Source organism: Oryctolagus cuniculus, chromosome 7, assembly GCF_051225735.1.
Source record: "Oryctolagus cuniculus isolate XC-2025 breed Fujian yellow rabbit chromosome 7, ASM5122573v1, whole genome shotgun sequence".
Taxonomy (NCBI): Eukaryota; Metazoa; Chordata; class Mammalia; order Lagomorpha; family Leporidae; genus Oryctolagus; species Oryctolagus cuniculus.
Window position 1 is genome coordinate 22,781,767 of NC_142873.1, and position 20,972 is coordinate 22,802,738.

The 20,972-nt window shown below is 55.9% G+C and overlaps 1 protein-coding gene across 4 annotated transcripts; it reads left to right on the top strand.

The window, feature by feature from the left end:
* Nucleotides 1–795: 795 nt before the first annotated feature.
* Nucleotides 796–14,511, top strand: ASB10 (ankyrin repeat and SOCS box containing 10). Of its 4 annotated transcripts, none has more exons than XM_089299515.1 (6): nt 796–1,097; nt 1,870–2,137; nt 6,402–6,921; nt 13,601–13,714; nt 13,971–14,156; nt 14,287–14,511. In XM_089299515.1, exons 1-5 carry the CDS (start codon nt 878–880, stop codon nt 14,154–14,156), a joined length of 1,308 nt encoding a protein of 435 aa, XP_089155641.1. In that variant the 5' UTR covers nt 796–877; the 3' UTR covers nt 14,287–14,511. The 4 variants fall into 4 exon arrangements, 3 of the variants coding, with proteins under 3 accessions (XP_089155641.1, XP_051714306.2, XP_089155640.1); XM_051858346.3 differs by lacking the exon at nt 796–1,097 and adding an exon at nt 1,280–1,699; XR_016210402.1 differs by lacking the exon at nt 796–1,097 and adding an exon at nt 1,283–1,699 and having other exon boundaries at nt 6,402–6,956.
* Nucleotides 14,512–20,972: the final 6,461 nt, after the last annotated feature.

Genomic DNA, 20,972 nt, shown 5'->3' on the forward strand with positions numbered 1-20,972 from the left:
CCTGGCTGTTGAGGCCACCTGGGGCATGAACCAGCAGATGGAAGATGCCTCTGTGTGTGTGTGTGTGTCTCCTTCTCTCTCTAACTCTGCCTTTCAAATAAATAAAATAAATCTTTTTTTGGGGGTGGGGGAACCATGTAGGGAAATGGAGGGTCCATGAAGGGCATGGAGGGGTCAGCACCTTGGACAGGCACTGGGTGGGGGTTAGTACCTGGGATGGGCGTGGTAGAGGGAGGGGTGTCTGTGTGCTGAGCCCTGTTCCCAGGGCAGAAGTCTGTCTTCCAGAGCACCCCTGAGGCCGAGACCCACACAGCAGGGGTGACCTCCTCCTTGGGCTTGGGAGTGGGGAGGGGCATGGCTAATGGGCAGGAGGACAGGGAACAGAATTGGGCACCTTCCACTCCTCCTTGTGGGACCGGACAGCGCCCAGACAGCTGGAGGCTAGTCTGGCGAACCAGGTGACAGAGGAGGAGGAGCTGGAGATCCGTGACAAGTCACCTGTGAGTTCTTGGGCAAACGGCTTCCTTTCCCTGGGCCCTGTTTTCCTTCATCACCATGAGACGATGACCTGGGTGGGTTGGACAGTGTGACTGGGAATGGGCCCTTTTAACCCTGGAGCCCTGGGGGTGGAGCTTGGGGGTGGAGGGCTCCCCCGGCACTCTGGTCTCCTGCTCCTCCCTAATTCCCCTGTCCCCACCCCAACCCCGGAGCAGCTGGCACAGCTGGAGGCTATTTATAGCTGACCGCTGACCGCCTGTGCTGCCTGCTCCTCCCACACTGGGCCCACCTGGCTTGGGGCCCAGCGCCCGCCTGCCCAGGCCACCAGCAGTGTTGGGCTGGGTCCCACTGCTTCCGGGTTCTCTCCCAGAAGCTAGCCATGCCCAAGGGAAGACAGTCTCCTGCCCAGGGGGGACACCGATGGGGGTGCCACCCCTCGGCTCCGGCCTGCCCGCTGCTGTGCCGTGACATGGCCCTGCAGAATGCCCTCTACACGGGGGACCTGGCCAGGCTGCAGGAGCTGTTCCCCCCCTGTAGCACAGCCGACCTGCTGCTGGAGAGCCGGGCCGCGGAACCTCGCTGGACCAGCCACCAGAGGGGTGAGGGGCCACAGGGGGAGCCTTCGGGGGCTGGGCTCATGGCCTCAGACACAGAGGTTGCAGGGCTGGAGGGAAAGGAGAAGCCCCTGGCTGTTTCTCCCCCACCCCAGAGCTTGCTTGCCAGGCCTAGCCTTGGCCCAGGAGGGAAGTCATGCGGAGCCCAGAATAGCTCACGCTGCACCGCGTGGCCAGGTCAGCCGGAGCTTGGCGCAGGGAGCCCTTCTGCCTCCGTCGGTCTGGGTTCCCCTCCTACCTGGGTGGCCTCTGCCTCTGCACCCCTCCCCACGTGCTCATGAGCTGGGCCCCGGAGGAGTGCCGGGGGCAGGGAGGGCTGCCCGGTGACAATCATGCCCTCTGTGCCAGGCTGGTGGAGAAGCCCAATAGGGGGTCCGAGGAGCAGCCTGAGTCTGGCCCGGCACCCATCGTCACCCGCACGGCCACGGGACCTGCCCTGGACTTCTGGCAGGCACTGCTGGCTGGGGACGTGGGCTCCGTCTCCCGCATCCTCTCGGACTCCGGCACCGGCCTGGCTCCTGATTCCATCTTTGACACCAGCGACCCAGAGCGATGGAGGGATTTCCGCTTCAACATCCGTGCTCTGAGTATGGGCCGGGGCAGGGTGGGGGTGCCCTGAGAGGGGGGCCTGAGCGGGAGAGGGGAGGCTGCAGCCCCAGCTCTGGGCGCCCTCGTCCCACCCCTGCCGTCTCAGCCCACTCAAGACCACGCTTTGCCTCCCATCGGCATCTGAGGCCCATGTCCCTCTCTCCCCTAGGACTCTGGTCCCTAACCTACGAAGAGGAGCTGACCACGCCGCTGCACGTGGCAGCCAGCCGCGGCCACACGGACGTTCTGCGGTTTCTGCTGAGGCGTCGAGCGCGGCCGGACAGCGCCCCCGGGGGCCGCACTGCCCTGCACGAGGCCTGTGCTGCCGGCCATGCCGCCTGCGTCCATGTGCTGCTCGTGTCGGGCGCTGACCCCAACCTCCCAGACCAGGATGGGAAACGCCCTTTGCATCTTTGCCAGGGGGCTGGCACCGTTGAGTGAGTGACTCCTCACCCCAGGCCTGAGTCTGCTCTCAGGGAGAACAAGGAGACCCTCTCAGGGAGCAGGGGGCGAGTCAGAGGCTCTGTGGGTAGGGGGAGGAGTTTGGTTTGGGCCAGGGATCAGGAGGCAAAGACTCCCCATCCAAGCCATCCAACCATTGACCCCTCTCCTCCCTGCCCTGGAAATTTGCAGTGACCTGAACTTGAACTTGGGACAGTTTTCTGGTTCCCCAGGGGGAGGGAGGGTGTTGAAGGGGCTCAGATGTAAACCTCCCCTGGGGAAGGGTGTCACTGTAAAGTCTGTATTTTGTCTAAGCTTGTCTGATGTTCTAGGCACTGTGCTAAATACAGGAGCGACCATCTGGGGGTCCTGCCTTCAGGGGGCTCACTGGCCTATGCTCCAGACAGGCTGGACAGGGCCTGCTGTGTCCCTGAGGGGAGGGTCTGGCTCTCAGCTTGGCAGGTGTGACTTCTGTGTGGGCAGAGCACCCTCAGATAAAGGGACTCTCACAAGCCAAACTCCCAAGCAGCAGGCTGGGGACACCCCAGTGTGTCCATGTGGTGTTTACTGCAGGGAGGATTCCTTTGCAGGGACCCAGGTAACGTCAGCCTCTGTACAGGGAGCCCCAGGAGCCGAGTCCCCGCCACGGGCAGTTTTTGGTGAAGCTTCGGGAGCCTTGGCAACTTTATGAGCTAGCTCAGCCTGCAGCAGAGGCCCCTCCACTCACCGCATGCTGCTGGCTTCTCCTTCCGCCTCTGAAGGTGTCACTGGGGTCGTTAACCTTCTCAGCCCCAGAGGATTCCAGGAGTTGTCTGTGGGGGTGATCCAGTAGACAGCTACTGGGAGCCACGTTCATGATTGTTTTCTGTTGCTACCACAAAATCCCCAAGACTGGGTAATTTGATAAAGTGTAGAATTTCTTTGGCCCACAGTTCTGGGGTCTGGGATGTTCAAGTTCAAGTTCAAATTCAAGGCACCAGCAGGAGCTCAGCATCCAGTGAGGGCCTCATGCAGCATCGTAATCTGGCAAGGGCGTCACAGGGGGTGACAGAGCTAGTGGCTTTGTCAGTCCCTCATCTCCTTATAAAGCCATGGGGGCTGCACCTTAATCACTTTTTCTAACCTAATTACCTCCTGAGGGCCTCACCTCCAACCCATAATAAATCCCTATGGGGATTGTCAGATTTTTGTTTAATTACTTATTTTATTTGAAAGGCAGGGATACAGAGAGAGAAAATGACAGAGAGATATCTTCCATCTGCTGGTTCTCTCCCCAAATGCCCTCAAGACCTGGACCTGGGCCAAGCCAAAGCTAGGAGCCAGGAACTCAATCCGAGTCTCCCACATGGGTGGCAGGGACCCAATCACTTGAGCCATCACCTGCTGCCTCCCAGGTGTGCATTATCAGGAAGCTGGAGTTGGGAGCACAGCCAGGACTTGAACCCAGGCCCTCCAATGTGGGAAGCACCATCTTAACCACCTTGCCAAACCTCCTTCCAATTACTAGGTCTCTAATTTTTTTTAAAGATTTATTCATTTATTTGAAAGAGTTACACAGAGAGAGAAGGAGAGGCAGAGAGGGAGAGGTCTTCCATTCACTGGTTCACTTCCCAATTGGCCGCAATGGCCAGAACTGCACTGATCTGAAGCCAGGAGCCAGGAGCTTCTTACGGGTCTCCCACATGGGTGCATGGGCCCAAGGACTTGGGCCATCTTCCACTGCTTTTCCAGGCCATAGCAGGGAGCTGGATCAGAAGTGGAGCAGCTGGGACTCAAAACGGCGCCCATATGGGATGCCGGCACTGCAGGCGGTGCCTTTACCTGCTTCACCACAATGCTGGACCCTACTAGGTTTCTAACAAGTGGACTTTGTGGGGCACATTCAAACCATAGCAGCAATTTAGTCCTAGCTCTGTTTCCAACTCTAGCTTCCTGATAATGTTGACCCCGGGAGGGGGCAGATGCTGGCTCAGGTACTGGGCTGCTGCCACCCTCATGGAAGACCTGGATTAAGTTCCTGGTTCCTGGGAGCTGGTGCTGTGGTGTAGTCAGTAAAGCCACGGCCTGCACCACCAGCATCCCATGTGGGCGCTGGTTTGTGTCCCGGCTCTTCCACTTCCAATCTAGCTCTCCACTAATGGCCTGGGAAAGCAGAGAAGATGGCTCAAGTGCTTGGACCTCTACACCCGCACAGGACACCTGGAGGAAGCTCCTGGCTCCTGGCTTTGACCGGGCCTAGTCCTGGCTCTTTCAGCCCTTTGGGGAATGAACCAGCAGATGGAAGATCTCTCTCTCTCTCTCTCTGTCTCCCTCTCTCTCTGTCTCTATCTCTGTGACTCTGACTTTAAAATAAATAAATCTTAAAAAATAATAATAATAAAGTTCCTGGATCCTGGCTTTGACCTGGCCCAGCCCTAGCTCTTGGGGGGAGGAGTGAATCAGCCAATGAAAGATCTTCTTCTCCATCTCTCTGCCTTCCAAATAAAAATAAATAAATAAATAATTTTTAAAAGGATAATTTGAATTTTCCATGAACTTTTTAAAGCTTTTTTTAAAAAAAGTTATTAATTTTACTTGAACAACAGAGAGGGACACACAGAGACAGAGGCGTTCCATATTTCACATTCTTTTGTACTAAGTCTTCATGGCTGGCGTGCACTGACCCTCACAGCACGTGTCCCGTAGGACTAGTAACAGCACAAGTGGCGGCTGCTGTGTGGGCCAGCAGGGCTCTGCACAATCCCACACTTCTAGTTCTGGACGTGCCGCAGCCCAGACTCCCCAAGGTCACCCCAGTGAGAATCACTCCTTCCTTTCTTATTCTCCTTATGGAGAATCTCACACACACAGAAGGGTGTCCAGGAAGGTGTAATGAGTGCCTGCGATCTGTCTCCACCCACACCCCCCATCCCCACCAAAGGCTGCCATTTTTATTTATTTATTTATTTGAGAGACAGAGTTACAGACACAGAAAGGACAGAGAAAGGTCTTCCATCTGCTGGTTCACTCCCCAAATGGTTGCAATGGCCGGAGCTGGGCCAATCCGAAGCCAGGAAGCCAGAAGCTTCTTCTGGGCCTCCCACGCAGGTGCAGGGGCCCAAGCTGTTGGGCCATCTTGTACTGCTTTCTCAGACCTAAGCAGAGAGCTAGATCAGAAGAGGAGCAGCTGGTACTTGAACCAGCGCCCACATGGAACGCTGGTGCTACAGGCACAGGCTTAGCCAACTATACCACAGTTGCTGGCACCCACCAATGTCTTATTAATTGTCCCCATATGACACCTGAGGAAACTGGAGCTCCAAGAAGCTAAGCTGTCTCAGCCTTGAGCGTTGGTGCACCTGTCGCTGTGACCCTCATGCCCCGCCCCTGTGCCATTTCCCCCCAAGGCCGTTTAAAGCCAGTCTGGTCTGTCACCTCTGGCTTTGCTGTTCTTTATCCCACTCCCCCCAATTCCATTTAGGCCCCTGCCAGGCCCCAGGCCCCAGCTTCCTCCTAGTCCCAGGACACTGAGCCCTCGAGCTGCACTGCTGCCCGTGGCCCTGAGTGCCTGGTGCTCCCCTGGCTTGCCGTGTGAAGCCTGCAGAGGCTTGGAGGTTTCACCTGGGATGTGAGTGGGACAGTTGTGGGCGTGAACTGAGCTGATCCACGCACAGCCCTTAGAAGCGCACCTGTTCTGTGTGGTGACCGCTTACGGAGGAACGAGCAGACTCTTCCTGCGGAAAGCATGGGCTTTAAAGAAAGCCACTGGGGGCCAGCGCTGCGGCTCACTAGGCTAATCCTCTGCCTTGCGGCACCGGCACACCGGGTTCTAGTCCCGGTCAGGGCACCGGATTCTGTCCCGGTTGCCCCTCTTCCAGGCCAGCTCTCTGCTGTGGCCAGGGAGTGCAGTGGAGGATGGCCCAAGTACTTGGGCCCTGCACCCCATGGGAGACCAGGAGAGGCACCTGGCTCCTGCCATCGGATCAGCATGGTGCGCCGGCCGCAGCGCGCTGGCCGTGGCGGCCATTGGAGGGTGAACCAACGGCAAAGGAAGACCTTTCTGTCTCTCTCTCTCTCACTGTCCACTCTGCCTGTCAAAAAAATAAAAATAAAAAAAAAAGCCACTGGGGGTCCTGCAGAACGTTGCTGGAATGACCAGTGACAGACCAAGGGAAGTGGGCGGGGGCAGGACCAGGAGCCATCCGCGGGCCCTGCTGTTTGCTTTGCCCACGCCGGCAGGAAGGCAGGGGTCTGTGCCCACCTCCATCTCGCCTTCACCAGGTGTGCGGAGCTGCTCCTCAAGTTTGGGGCGAGAGTGGATGGTCGGTCTGAGGAGGAAGAGGAGACCCCTTTACACGTGGCTGCGCGGCTTGGCCACGTGGAGCTGGCAGACCTGCTTCTAAGACGGGGGGCCTGCCCCGACGCCCGCAATGCTGAAGGCTGGACTCCTCTCCTGGCCGCCTGCGATGCCCGCTGCCAGTGCCCCGCTGACGCCGAGGCCACCAGCACCCGCTGTCTCCAGCTGTGCCGCTTGCTGCTCTCGGCTGGAGCAGACGCCGACGCTGCCGACCAGGACAAGCTGCGGCCCCTGCACCTTGCCTGTCGCCGTGGCCACGCGGCTGTGGTGGAGCTGCTCCTGTCCTGTGGCGTCAGTGCTAACGCCATGGACTACGGGGGCCACACAGCCTTGCACTGTGCTCTGCAGGGCCCGGCAGCAGCCCTGGCCCAGAGCCCAGAGCGCATGGTACGGGCTCTGCTCAACCATGGCGCTGTCCGAGTCTGGCCGGGGGCCCTCCCCAAGGTATGAAGGCTGGAGGCAACAAGAGGGCCACATTGGTAAGGGGACAGGGGACCTAGAAGTGCGCTGAAGCTTGCTTTGGAATGTAGCAGGAACATGGGCCGTAAAGCAGTTCCTCTGTCTTCATTAACAAAGTATGCAAAGTCCACGTGGGAGTATAGGTGAGGGTACCAGCAGGCAGCATGTGTGTGCATGCACCTGCGTATGCATATATGTGTGTACATGTGTGCATGCATGTGTGTGCATGTGTGTGTGTGAGATCCAGGAGTGGGGCCAGATTTTAAAGGATCTGAACAGACAGGAGGGGTCAGAGCCAATGTGGATGGCAGGGTGTGGTGTGAGGGTAGCAAGTGGCTAGAGGCAGTGTCTGAGGCGGCTCTGACCCTCAGTGCAGTCCACCAGTGAGAGGCACCTTGGGCCACAGGAGAGGTTTGGCCAGGGCAGAGCGTGCACCCCTCTCTTAAGGCCTCCCAAACATCTGAAAACAGCCAGGATCCCATCTTCCAAAAACAGCGGCCGCTGTCCCAATGCCTGGGGAAGCCCCAACTCTCTCTGTCAGGTTTTTACTGTACAGGGTCTCACTTGAAGCTCTATACTCCTGATGCCTGGCAGGGGGGAGGGGTTGTCCCATGCTGAGTCAGCTCAGGAGGGCACCCCTGGGAGCCTGGGCCTGGGGTGGGGTCACCCGTGCTGGGAGGAGATGGGGGAGATGGGTTTGGGCTGTGGGCGGATCCCCTGTCCACCCTGCCACGATGGGGCTTGTGCTGCCCAGCCTGTCCCTGCCCTGGGCCCACCCTGCTGTCCCCGCCTTGCCCCTTCCCTCACGAACACCGAAGCATCTGTCTGGATTCCTAAGCAAGACCAAATTAAACAGCCCGAGAGTTCGGCAGATTGGTCTCCCCTTTGGGAAAATACAAGAAAATCAACAATTAACACTAATTAATCTCCTATTAACACCAGATAATTAGGAGCCGAGTAATTCCCTGTAATCTGACTGCGGCTCTGACAGCTAATGATTTCCCCGTCGGGCGGGAGGGGGGCAAGGCAAGGCTGCAGCAAAAGGGTTCCCCCGGACCCCACAGGGCTGCCCAGCGCCCTGCTCTCCTCCTGAGCCTGTCTTGGGGACCTAGCGGGCAAGCAGGTCCCATCTGTTCCTTTCTCGTGATCAGCAGCTCTCTGGCTCAGGGCTCCTGTCCTGCAAGGAGGACCCTCGGTGATGACATGCCAGCCCCAGCCACTTCTCTAGGATTTGCCATGTTGGATTTGGCACTCAGGAGACCTGGACCCAGGAGCTGGCGCTTTAAAAATATTTATTTATTTTCATCTTATTTGAAAGGCAGAGAGACAGATTGGGCAGTGGGTTAAGCCCTGGCCTGCAGTGCCGGCATCCCATATGGACGCCGGCTCAAGTCCCAGCTGTTCCAGTTCCAATCCAGCTCCCTGCTAATGTGCCTGGGAAAGCAGTAGAAGATGGCCCAAGTGCTTAGGCCCCTGCACCCACATGGGAGACCTGGAAGGAGCTCCTGGCTCTTGGCTTCAGATCTGCTCATCTCTTGCCATTTTGGCCCTTTGGGGAGTGAACCAGTGGATGGAAGACCTCTTTCTCTGTTTGTGTGCTTTTACCTCTCTTTGTAACTGTCTTTCAAAAAATAAAATAAATTTTCAAAAAAAAAAATCTTCCATCTGCTGATTCACTCCTCAAAATGCCTGCAATAGCCAGGGCTGTGCTAGGCTGAAGTCTGGAGCTTAGGACTCAGTCTGGGTCTCCCATGTGGGTGGCAGGGACCCAAGGACTTGAGACATCACAGCTGCCTCCCAGGGAGCGCAGTAGGAAGCTGGATTGGGGCCGGCACCGCGGCTCACTAGGCTAATCCTCCACCTGTGGTGCCGGCACCCTGGGTTCTAGTCCCGGTTGGGGTGCTGGATTCTGTCCCAGTCGCTCCTCTTCCTGTCCAGCTCTCTACTGTGGCCCGGGAGTGCAGTGGAGGATGGCCCAAGTCCATGGGCCCTGCACCCCATGGGAGACCAGGAGAAGCACCTGGCTTCTGGCTTCGGATCAGCGTGGTGTGCCAGCCACAGTGCGCTGGCCGCAGTGGCCACTGGGGGTGAACCAACGGAAAAGAAAGACCTTTCTCTCTGTCTCTCTCTCTCTCACTGTCCACTCTGCCTGTCCAAAAAAATAAAATAAAATAAAATAAAAAATTAAAAAGGAAGCTGGATTGGAAGCAGAGCTGGGACTTTGAACCAGGCAGTTTGATGAGGGGGCAGACATCCCAAGCAGGGACCTAGCTGTGGTGAACCCCTGCCCCCAGGGTCTGGTGTGCAATGGTGGGCAAGTCACTGAAACCCTTTGAATCCCAAGCTCCTTGTGTGTGATACAGACTCCACCTTCCAGGGATGAAAAGCTGTAGGAGCCAAATGGAGAAAGGAGGACGCACAGGCTACTTTTACTTGGGGTCCTTCAGTGCCCCCAGCAGTGACTAAGAGTACAGGCCCTGGAGCCAGACACCCCACTTGTGTGAGCCTATGTGAGTTGCTTAATTTATCTGAGTCTCAGTTTTCTCATCTGTAAACACAGGTAAAGCAATGCACCTGCTTTATTGGGTTAGTGTGGGAAGTAGAATTAACACAAATGTGCCCTTGGTCAGGGACTAACCTCCAGTTAGTGCTTGATACCTGTTAGCTGGCATTACACATTCTGAGGGTAAATAATGTCTGTGAAAGCATTTGCTGTGCTATTAGGCACCATCTCAGTAGAAGGTATCATTAGACATGGGAAGCAATGCAGGCTGCAGTTGCTACACAGGCTTCCTGGGGGAGGCAGGACCTGGGACAAGAAGGCAGGGGAAGGAGCTAGCATTCCTGGCAGGGTGAGCCTCTTTATTGTTTTAAGATTTATTTATTTATTTGAAAGTCAGAGTTACAGAGAGAGAAGGAGAGGCAGAAAGAGAGAGAGAGAGAGAGAGAGAGAGAGAGAGAGAGAGAGAGAGAGAGTCTTTCATCTGATGGTTCACTCCCCAAATGGCTGCAATGGCTGGAGCTGCACCAATCCGAAGCCAGGAGCCAGGAGCTTCTTCCAGGTCTCCCACGTGGGTGCAGGGGTCCAAGGACTTGAATCATCTTCTACTGCTTTCCCAGGCCATAGCAGAGAGCTGGATCGGAAGTGGAGCAGCCAGGACTTGAACCGGAGCCCACATGGGATGCCAGCACTGCAGGTGGCAGCTTTACCTCCTATGCCACAGCGCCACCCCACCCCACCCCCCCAGAGTGAGCCTCTTGAGCAGAGTGTAGAGGCAGGGATACACATGGGGCCAGGGAGGAGGACAAGGCCAGCCTGGACAGCAGACAGCAGTAGCAGTCACCAGCATGCTCTTTCCTATCTCTAAGGAGTTGGCTAGAGAGGCCTGCCCTGGACAGATGGGGCTATGGTAGCTATGGTATGCATAGCCCAGATACAGAGCAAGAATCAGAGGGCCTGTGTGTATGAAATGTTTGCTCCAAAGACCCTCTGCCCTAGACAAAGCATGGCCTTCCAGCTGCTCCCACAACCCCCCCTGCCCCAGCCTGCCAGACAGAAGCAGCTCTCCTTAGACGCAGGAGATTGAACAGCTCCCCGTCCCGTCCCCCCCCCTCCCCGCTCCAATGCTATATGCAGTTGTGTGTGTTTGGGGTAGGCACAGGTTAAGTGGGGGGACACTGCCTGGGAGACGGCACTTGGCTGTTTTCAGATCTTGCACAGGCTCTGTGGTGACTGCCTGCAGTTTGAGGGCCAGTGGGAGCTGGAGTGAAGAAAGCATGGAGGAGCTACCAGGGTCCCAGTGCAGGCACCACAGGCATCCTGGCACCTGCGTGTGTCTGGCCTGTGGCTGCCTCGCTGGCCATGTGCTGGCCATGTGGGTGGTGCCTCCGTGGCTGCTGTAGCTGCATGTATAGCCTTTTTCCTCACTGCACCAAGCCATCCACCCCTCCATCCAGGACGGTGCCCTCCCCAGCCACACTCAGTGCCCTGACCCCACTCTGCAGTAGCGAGTCCCCGAGTGCCGATTTATGTGTAATGTCTCCCCTCTGAAATAGAAGCGTCTTGTCTGTTCTCCTCACCGATGGATCCCCGGCGCTGGGCTCATGGTAGGCCCTCAGGAAATATTTGCTGAATTAGAACATGAAAGAATGAATTTGGCTCCAGCTCATCCCACTCACGTTCCTACCAAAAGCCCTCCACAGCTGCCATGGGGCCTCCTACACCAGGTGTCTGGCTGCTTGTCCCTGTTCACTCAATGCCCTCCTGGCTCCTTATCCTCACCGCAGAGCCCAAGACCCCTTCTCCAAATTGGGCAGATTCTGCTCCATATACTGACTGTGCTTTTTTTTAGTTTGAAAATCAGAATTACAGAGAGAAAGGAAAAGAGAAAGAGAGAGAGAGAGAGGGTGCGCCTCCATTTGCTGGTTCACTCTTTAGATGGCAGTGGTGGCTCAGGCCTTTAGCAGGGAGCTGGATTGGAAGTGGAAGTGAGGCAGCTGGGACGTGAACTGGTGCCTATATGGGAAAGGGATGCTGGTGTCACAGGTGGTAGCTTTACCCATTATGCTAAAACACTGATGACTCCTGAGCTTTTTTAAAAACAATATTTTTATTTATTTGAAGGGAGGGAGGGAAGAAGAGAGAGAGGGAGGAAGAGAGAGAATTAGAGAGAGAGAAAAAGAGAGGGAGAATCTTCCATCCTCGACTGCCCCACAATAGCTGGGACTGGACCAGGTTGAAGCCAGGAACCAGGAACTCAGTCTGGGTCTTCCACGTGGGTGCACAGACGCAACACTTGAGCCATCACCTGCTGCCTCCCCAGGGGCCCATTAGCAGGAAGCAGGAAGTGGAAGTGGAACAGGGACTTGAACCCAGCACTCTGATATGGGCATCCCAAGCAGTTCCTTAACATCTACACCAAATGCTTGCCCTGATTGAGCTTTTTTTTTTTTAAGATGTATTTATTTGAAAGTCAGAGGGGCCGGCACCATGGCGCAGTAAGTTAATCCTCTGCCTGCGGCGCCAGCATCCCATATGGGCTCCAGTTGTAGTCCCGGCTGCCCCTCTTCCAATACAGCTCTGCTATGGCCTGGGAAAGCAGTGGAAAATGGCCCAAGTCCTTGGGTCCCTGCACCCACATGGGAGACCTGGAAGAAGCACCTGGCTCCTGGCTTCAGATTGGCACAGCTCCAGCCTTTGTGGCCATCTGGGGAGTTAACCAATGGAAGGAAGACCTTTCTCACTGTTTCTCCATTTCACTGTCTGTAACTCTACCTCTCAAATAAATAAATAAAATCTTAAAAAAAAAAAAGTATGACAAAGAGAGAAGAGGCAGAAAGAGAGAGGTCTTCCATCCGCTGCTTCACTCCCCAGTTGGCCATAAAGGAGTCAAGAGCTTCCTCTGGGTCTTCCCACACGGGTGCAGGGGCCCAGGGTCTTGGGCATCTTCTACTGCTTTCCCGGGCCACAGCAGAGAGCTGGATTGGAAGAAGAGCAGCTGAGACTTTTTTGGCCATGTGGGATGCTGGCACTGCAGGCAGTGGCTTCACCCGCTATGCCACAGCACCGGCCCCCGAATGTTTTTTTTTTTTTTGAAGATTTATATTATTTATTTGAAAGTCAGAGAGAGGTAGAGCCAGAGAGAGAGAGAGAGGTGTCTTCCATCCACTGGTTCACTCCCCAAATGACTGCAATGGCCAGAGCTGAGCTGATCTGAAGCCAGGAGCTAGGAGCTTCTTCCAGGTCTCCCACATGGCTTCAGGGGCCCAAGGACTTGAGCCATCTTCCACTGCTTTCCCAGGCCATAGCAGAGAGCTGGATCAGAAACAGAGCAGCTGGGACTAGAACCGGCACCCATATGGGATGCTGGTGCTGCAGGCCACGGCTTTAGCCTGCTGCACCACAGCGCCAGCCTCCGATTGATTTTTTATCTGCTGAACATCTCCAACTCGTGGCCTGGGGCCCCTTTCTGATTGGCAGAAAATCCAGCCCAGACCGTGCAGAGGCAGGCAGGAGAGCAGGATGGTGCAGTGGTTAAGGGCAAGCAGCTGCTCTGCCAGGCTGGGACTGCCGGACCTTCCACAGGGCAAGTTATGTGACTTCCCAGTGCCTCGGCTTCACTTGTCTGCAAACCGAGGGTAAGAGCTCACACTGTGCGGGTACAAGGATCAAGCGTTCATCCCTGGAAAGCGTCTCAGTGAGGCACAACAGAAATGTTAGGTGTTGGCTTCCCGAGACAACTGTAGCTTGGCCCTCTGTTTTGGAGGCTGGGAGCATGAAACCCAGGTGTTGGCAGGCCTTGAGAGAACGCTGTCTCCTGCCTGTCTCCTAGTTTCTGGTGGTTGCCCACAATCCTTGGCGTTCCTCGGCTTGCAGACCCCACTCCAATGCCTGCCTTTGTCATCCAGCCTTCCCCACTGTTGGATGGGTCTGGAACCCACAAGGACACCAGGGCTAGATTAGGGTTCTACCCTAGCGACATCACCGTAACCCGAGTCTATCTGCAAAGACCCTATTTCCAAAGGGCACGTTGTCGGCACCAGGGGTTAGAACTTCGATCTGTCTTTTTGGGGGACCAAACGCAAGCCACAGCAGCTGTGCTAGAGTGGTCTGGCCAGCCTGCATGGGCCGGTTGGGAGCCTGGCTCGTCTCTGCCTCCTGTAGGTGCTGGAGCGCTGGTGCACATCCCCGCGGACCATCGAGGTCCTGATGAACACCTACAGCGTCGTGCAGCTTCCCGAGGAGGCCGTGGGCCTGGTGCCCCCTGAAACTCTGCAGGTCAGACCCCAGAACCCTGGGCAGTCACTCGGCCCAGTCCTGAGGGGCTGTCACCCCCAACAACGCAGCCCTGTCAGTCCCCCAGAGACCCACTCAGGTCCCAGAAGAAGAGGACTTGCAGAGTGAACACCCAACGTGTTCACTGCTTCTAGCAGGTTCCTTGTAGACACCGCAGTGGTGGCTGCCCTGCCCGTTAGGAGGAACGGGCGCCATCTGCCCAGGCTGCCCCTCACCGAGCCCCTCCTTCTGCTTCCAGAAGCACCAGCGTTTCTACGGCTCCCTCTTCGCCTTGGTGAGGCAGCCCCGCTCGCTGCAGCACCTGAGCCGCTGCGCCCTCCGCTCTCACCTGGCCGGCTGCCTGGCCCACGCCCTGCCCCGCCTCCCCCTCCCGCCCCGTCTGCTCCGCTACCTGCAGCTTGATTTTGAAGATGTGCTCTATTAGGTGAGGCCTGGTCACAGCGTTTGGGGACAGGGTGGGTAGGGGGTCGGTGGGAGGTGAGAGAAGGGTCGGGATGGGCCCTCGCCAGAACCACGCCCCACCCCACCCACCGCATCCACACTTCTCCTTGCAGATGTGCCTTTCGAGAGAACTTGCAAGTGGATGCCCAAGTCCATCAGCGGCACCCCCTCTGCACGGCCAGGGCCAGGCGGCCCCGTCATCTCTGTGGGCGGGTGATGAAGGAGTTGGGACCTACAGCAAGTGACACACTCCTCTTGGGGCTCTCCTGAGGGCCCCCCTAGCCCGGCCAACTCTGTACGTGCATTAAAAATCTGCTGTTTGCTGGCGCCATCTCCAACAGGCCTTCCGCAAGCTGGTTTGGAGTCAGGGTGGACTGACTTATGGGGGGCCACACTTGCCCCCACAGTGCCGGCTGCCTCACCTATCCACTTTGGCAGCCATCAAGCGGTGAGGGATTCCCAAGCTGTCCCTGGGGACCCCTGAAATGGCAGAATGGCCACCAGGTGAGACAGTGCCAGAGAAGGACTGAAGAATGGGCAGAGCCAGAGTGGCCTGAAGCACCGGCATCCCATATAGGCACCGGTTCAAGTCCCAGCTGCTCCACTTCTGATCCAGCTCTCTGCTGTGGCCTGGGAAAGCAGTAGAAGATGGCCTAAGTCCTTGGGCCCCTGAACCCATGTGGGAGACCGGCAGAAGCTTCTGGCTCCTGATTTTGGATCGGCCCAGCTCTGGCTGTTGTGGCCATTTGGGGAGTGAACCAGTAGATGGAAGACCTCTCTCTCTCTCTCTATCTCTCTCTCTCTCTATCTCTCTCTCTGTAACTGTCTTTCAAATAAATAAAAATAAATCTAAAAAAAAGCTTTTGGAAGATTTATTTCTTTGAAAGGCAGAATAACAGTGGAGAGAGAGAGAAGAGAGATTTCTCTTCTCTGGTTCACTCCACAAATGCTCCCAACAGCCCAGGCTGGGCCATGGGGAAGCCAGGAGCCGGGAACTGCATCTGGGTCTCCCAGACCCAAGCATCATTTGCTGCTCTTCCAGGCGCATTAGCAGGAAGCTGGATCGGAAGTGGAGCAGACAGGACTCGGTGCTCCGATATGGGACGCAGCTGTCACCGCAGTGGCTTAACCTGCTGTGCCGCAGCACCTGCGCACTCCTCCTTTGGGCGCTCGCTATTAAATGCAGCTTTGGCAACCAGACATTGAGCAGACAGACCCGGGTTCTAGTCTTCACTCTGCCACTAACATATAGTGGAACATGAGTCACTTGCCCTCTCTGAGCCCACATTTCTGCACCCGTAAAACAAGAAAGCAGTAGGGTCTCTGAGGGCCGTTACAGTCCCAAGACTTTAGCAAACTTAACAGAGGCCCCAGCAGCCGGGACCCGCCCAGCAACCACAGGCGGAAGCGGGCGCTGTGGGAAGCCGCAGAGCAGCCAATCAGGTGCACTGTGACGTGTGACGTCAAGGGTCGCCGGACAGATTACCCAGGACTCTGGAGTGCGCATGTGCCAGAGCTAGCGGTGTCAAAGGGTGGGAGCGGGAGGGCGCGAGGCTGGGTGCTGGGCCAGGAGGACTCGAAGCCGGTGGCTGCGAGGAGCTGAGTGCCAAGCCCTGGAGGACGGTGAGAGGCAGATGAGAAGGGGAGTGGAGGTGAGTGGTGGACCCGGGGCCCACCTGCCTGTCTGGACTGAAGGTTCAGGGGCACCACCACTCCGGGGCCTGGGGGCGCCAGGCCAGCTGGAGGGTCCGCTAATGGGTGGGACCCTCAGCTGGAGAAATTCCGGGCTGACCCTGAATCCACTGGCCCCATGTCACAAGGGTGAAGGTCAAAGGTCAGGAAGTAGTGGGGGGGGGTCTTCACTATTCAGGGCCTGCTGGGGGGGGGACTCTCTTGGAGATCCCACCCCGTCCTGGGTGTGAGGATTCTTTGAGAACCCACCCTGTTCCAGGCACCACAGGCAGGCAGATGCACTGGAGCTTGCTCGCTAGTGGGAGCAGGAAACGGCCAACAGGGGGGCAGCATCAGATGGTGGGGAGCACCGAGGAGAGAGACGCCAAAGGGGGGTGCCACAGAGGAGTGACCAGGCCGCTTCCTCTTGGAGCCGTGAGAGCAGAGTGGGGAAGGGGCGGGGATAGCACGAAGGGGGTTAGGTATCGGAAGATCTCTCTGGCCAGAGAATCAGAGAGACCAGGTGGTCTCCACAGCAGTGGTCAGGCAAGAGCTGGGGTAGTAGCTGGTGAGAACCGATGGGGCGATGATGGGGCTTGAAGGAAGACATCAGCGGGGTGACCCCTAGCAGTTTGGGCTCCAACGACTGCATGGGTGACGGCGCTGGTTACCAAGGTGGGGAGATGAGGAAGGAACAGGAGTCCAGAGGTCTGTGTTGGGTATGTTCAACCGCAGCTGCCTATTCGTCCCCTCCGGGGGGCTGTGCTCAGGGGGAGGGCAGGTCTGGCCACGTGCATGTGGGTTCCTGGCCTGGGGAAGGTGGAGCCCTTCCCTAAGGGAATCCTGACTCCCAAGGGGGGCCCCTCCCAAGAGTCCTGCGGATGCTTTTGATGGAAATCCTAATTAATCTCATCCGCTTCTTGAGCTGCCGGGTTTAGGTCCTAGCTACCCTGCTATGCATGAGACATGCTTCTGTCCTCAGTGGATTTTCAATCTACCCTGTGAGAGAAGTGTGTGAACAACCAGCTAGAATGCAAGGAGCAATGAAACCGATTCAGAACAAGTGAGGGGGCCAGCACCATGATGTAACCATTAATGCTGCCACCTGCAGTGCTGGCATCCCATATGGGCACTGGTTTGAGTTCTGGCTGCCCCACTTCCAATCCAGCTCTCTGCTGTGGCCTGGGAAAGCAGTAGAAGATGGCCCAAGTCCTTGGGCTCCTGCACCCATGTGGGAGACCTGGAAGAAGCTCCTGGCTCCTGGCTTCAGATAGGCACAGCTCCAGCTGTGGTGACTAATTAGGGAGTGAACCAGCAGATGGAAGACCTCTCTCTCTCTCTCTCTCTCTCTCTCCCTCCCTCTCTCCCTCCCTCCCTCCCTCTGCTTCTGCCTCTCTGTAACTCCACCTTTCAAATAAATCTTTAAAAAAACAAAGTGAGGGGCAGAAGCTGCAGGTGTGGAGAGGAAGGCAGAGAACAGGGCAGGAGTCTGGGAAGAATTCACAAGTGTGTCTTCTCCAAGGGAGGGGTTCTGGCTGTATGGGGAGAGCATTGAATAATAGGATGCCTCTTTGGAAAACTTATCTCACAAGAGAGCGACAGAGAGAGAAAGAGACAAAGAGAGGTCTTCCATCTGCTGGTTCACTCCTCGATGGCTGTAACAGCCGGGGCTGGGCCAGGTGGAATCCAGGAGCCAGAACTCCATAGGTCGCCCTTTGCAGGAAGAGAGGGAGGGGAGGAGGGGTGTGGAGTGAGCAGCACTAGGGGGCTGTGCCCACCCTCATGCCTTGTCCTCTTAGCAAGGCAATGCTAGAAAGATCCTTTCTGGGGTGAGACATGCAGACACTTGTGAGCCAGGGAGCTTCCTCCCCAGCCTCCTGGCTGCTGGTCCCGCGGGCCCAGAACCTCTCCCCGGTAATTGCTTTCCATAATGTGTTTGCTCCAAACCAATTTCACGCCTCTGTGAGGACTCCGCCCTGCACTGGAGGCACGGACCTCCCCACCACCAGCCTACCCACGTGTGAACTGGTGGCTCACACACACAGCACACGCTGAGCACAACACACAGAGTTCAAGTACTTGGGCACAACAGACAGAAACCTATATGCGTGCATACTAGTCTATAAGACACTTATGTGCAACATCCCCCTCCAACTCCCGCCCCGTCCAACCAGTGCATTCACAATTTAAGCACCCAGTGCGCTCACCGCCCCCTCCCCCAACCTGCTCCTGGTCCCGTTGCCCTGGGCGCTTGTACTTGAAGAACGCAAGGGGGCGCTGCAGCACCCCGCACCGCCCTCGCGGTGTCTGCAATTGAGCGCTGCTGCCACCAGAGGGTACCCGCGGACAGGGCCGACGCTGCCCACTGAAAGAGGACTTTGTCCGGCCGGTAACTTGGAGGAAGAGACCTGTCCGCTCTGGCTTTTGAATGCTTCGTTGGAACTGCTTGCCAATACATGAAGGAGAGGCCGAATGGTGAAGTGTGACATAGGCCCAAGCAGAGATGTGGTTTAGATTAAAAAGAAAACGCCGCCGTAGGAGCATTTCCCAAAGGAGTGGAGTAGCCAGAGCAGGACAAGTCAGAGCCTGTGGCCAGTTAAAGCATCCCGTCTAGACAACGAGGCGAGGTGCTTGCTCCTAATCGGCCTGCTCGCGGATTCAGCAGAACCACAGTTTTCTGTTGGTGAAGAAGGCAGCCAGCTCTGAGCAGATGAGACGGAGCATCTGGCCTTGGTGCTGATGTGAGAAGAAGGAGCTCTTTTTGAACTTCTTTGTTATTAATTTTTATGTATTTGAGAGAGATCTTTTATCTGTTGCTTCCCTCCCCAAATGCCTCACAACAACCGGGGTTGGACCAAGCGAAAGCCAGGAGCCAGGAGCCTGGAGCTCCATCCTTGTCTCCCACATGGGTGGCAGGGCCCCCAGGACTTGAGTCATCACCTACTGTCTCCCCCGGTGTGCATTAACAGGAAGCTGCTTTGAAAGCAGAACTGGGACTTGAACCCAGGCATTCCGAACTGGGATGTGGGTGTCCCAGGTATCAGCTTAGCTACTGCACCGAATGGCCACCCCAGGAGGAAGTTTTTGGAGAGTCACTGATTTGGGAGATGGTGAGTCCTTTCCATCTGTGACCACTCTAATCCTTGTCTTTAAAAAAAGAAAGATTTATTTGAAAGAGCTACAGAGAGAGGGAGAGAGACAGACAGAGAAAGAGTTATTCTAACCACTCATTCACTCCCTAAATGGCCACAATGGCCAGAGCTGGGCCAGGCCAAAGCCAGGAGCCAGGAACTCCATCCGGGTCTCTCCCATGTAGGTGGCAGGGGCCCAAGAACTTGGGCCATGTTCCACTGGTTTCCCAGGTGCATTAGCGGGGAGCTGGATCAGAAATGGAGCAGCTGGGACTTGAAGCGGTGCCCACATGAGATGCTGACATTGCAGCCAGTGGCTTCACCCACCTCATCACAACGCCAACCCCTACTCTTTGTCTATTAAGTGCAAGAAGAACTTGTTTTGGAAGTTGTTTTCTCATATCAATTGATCCTTGCTTTTTGACTAGCAGAGTAGATATTAATCACTGTCTCACAGACGGAGAAGTTAAATTGAAGATGGGCCAAAGTCACATGGCCCAGTGAGTGGTCTGAACAGGAACTTTTTAAAAAAAGATTTACTTTTTACTGGGTTTGGTGCTGTGGTAGAGTAGGTTAAGCCTCTTCTGGGTCTCCCACGTGGACGCAGGGGCCCAAGCACTTGAGCCATCCTCTGCAGCTTTCCCAGGCGCACTAGCAGAGAGCTGGATTGGAAGTGGAACAGCCGGGACTTGAACCGGCACCCATGTGGGATGCTGGCCCTGGAGGCGGGGGCTTAACCTTCTATGCCACAATGCCCTCCCCCCCAGACAGGAACTTAATTCTGGATCTTTTCACTCTCGCCGGTACTCCATTCCTTTAATGTGGCCTCAGTTCCATGCTTGTTGAAAGGAAAGGGAAAGGAAGTGAGAAATTGCAGCAGCCACCGTGTGTGTGACACGACTGAGTGTCAAGCCCTATCAAGAAGTCACACTTCGTGACCCCGCAAAGCAAGGAACGGGCTGAAGATGTAAAGGGGTTATAAAACACAGCATCTAACAAACCTGGGCCATACCAGGCCAGTACATAGACCCTGTGGCCTCATTCGTCCCAGTTCAGCATTGGTCCGTAGGGGTTTGTATGCCAGGCTGAGTGGAGAATCCACATTACTGAGTGTGGTTCTGAACAACAAGCCAGGTGACAAACGTCAAGATCAGAACGTCTTTAACCTGGAGTCCTTGACAATGTGTATGATCCATTCTGTCCCAACAGAGACTGACAGACTGATTAAAGTGACTTTTACTGGAAGGACTGGTGGGGGGGAGATGTGTTGATGTGTATCATTCTGAGCTTTGAGGATCACCTATTACGTTATTTTATTACCTATGTAAAGATTGAATGAAATTTTAAAAAGATTTATTTATTTGAAAGGCAGAGTTAGAGAGAAGCAGAGGCAGACAGGGAAGTCTTCCATCTGCTGGTTCATTCCCCAGATGGCCACCACTGTCAGAGCTGGGACAATCTGAAGCCAGGAGCCAGGAGCTTCTTCCAGGTCTCCCACACGGGTGCAGGGACCCAAGCACTTGTGCCATCTTCTACTGCTTTCCCAGGCACATTAGCAGGGAACTGGATTAGAAGTGGAACAGCCAGTACTGGAACCAGCATCCATATGGGATGCCAGCACTGTGGGTGGCAGCTTTACCTGCTACACCACAGTGCCGGGCCCATGATTTTTTTTAAATGGCTCTTCATGCCTTATTTGATTGGTGTTGTGACTGTTTACACAGCTTTAATTTCAGTTTTTGTAGCCTGAAGTTTCCACAATACTTAGTCAAATCAGTAAGCCTCCATAGCAGGTATCTAACACTGTAAAACCATCACACCAGAGGCCGGTGCTGTGGCATAGCAGGTAAAGCTGCCACCTGCAGTGCCGGCATCCCATATGGGCACCAGTTCAAGTCTAATCTGCTCCAATTCCGATCCAGCTCTCTGCTATGGCCTGGGAAAGCAGTGGAGGATGGCCCAAGTCCTTGGGCCCCTGCACCCATGTGGGAGATCTG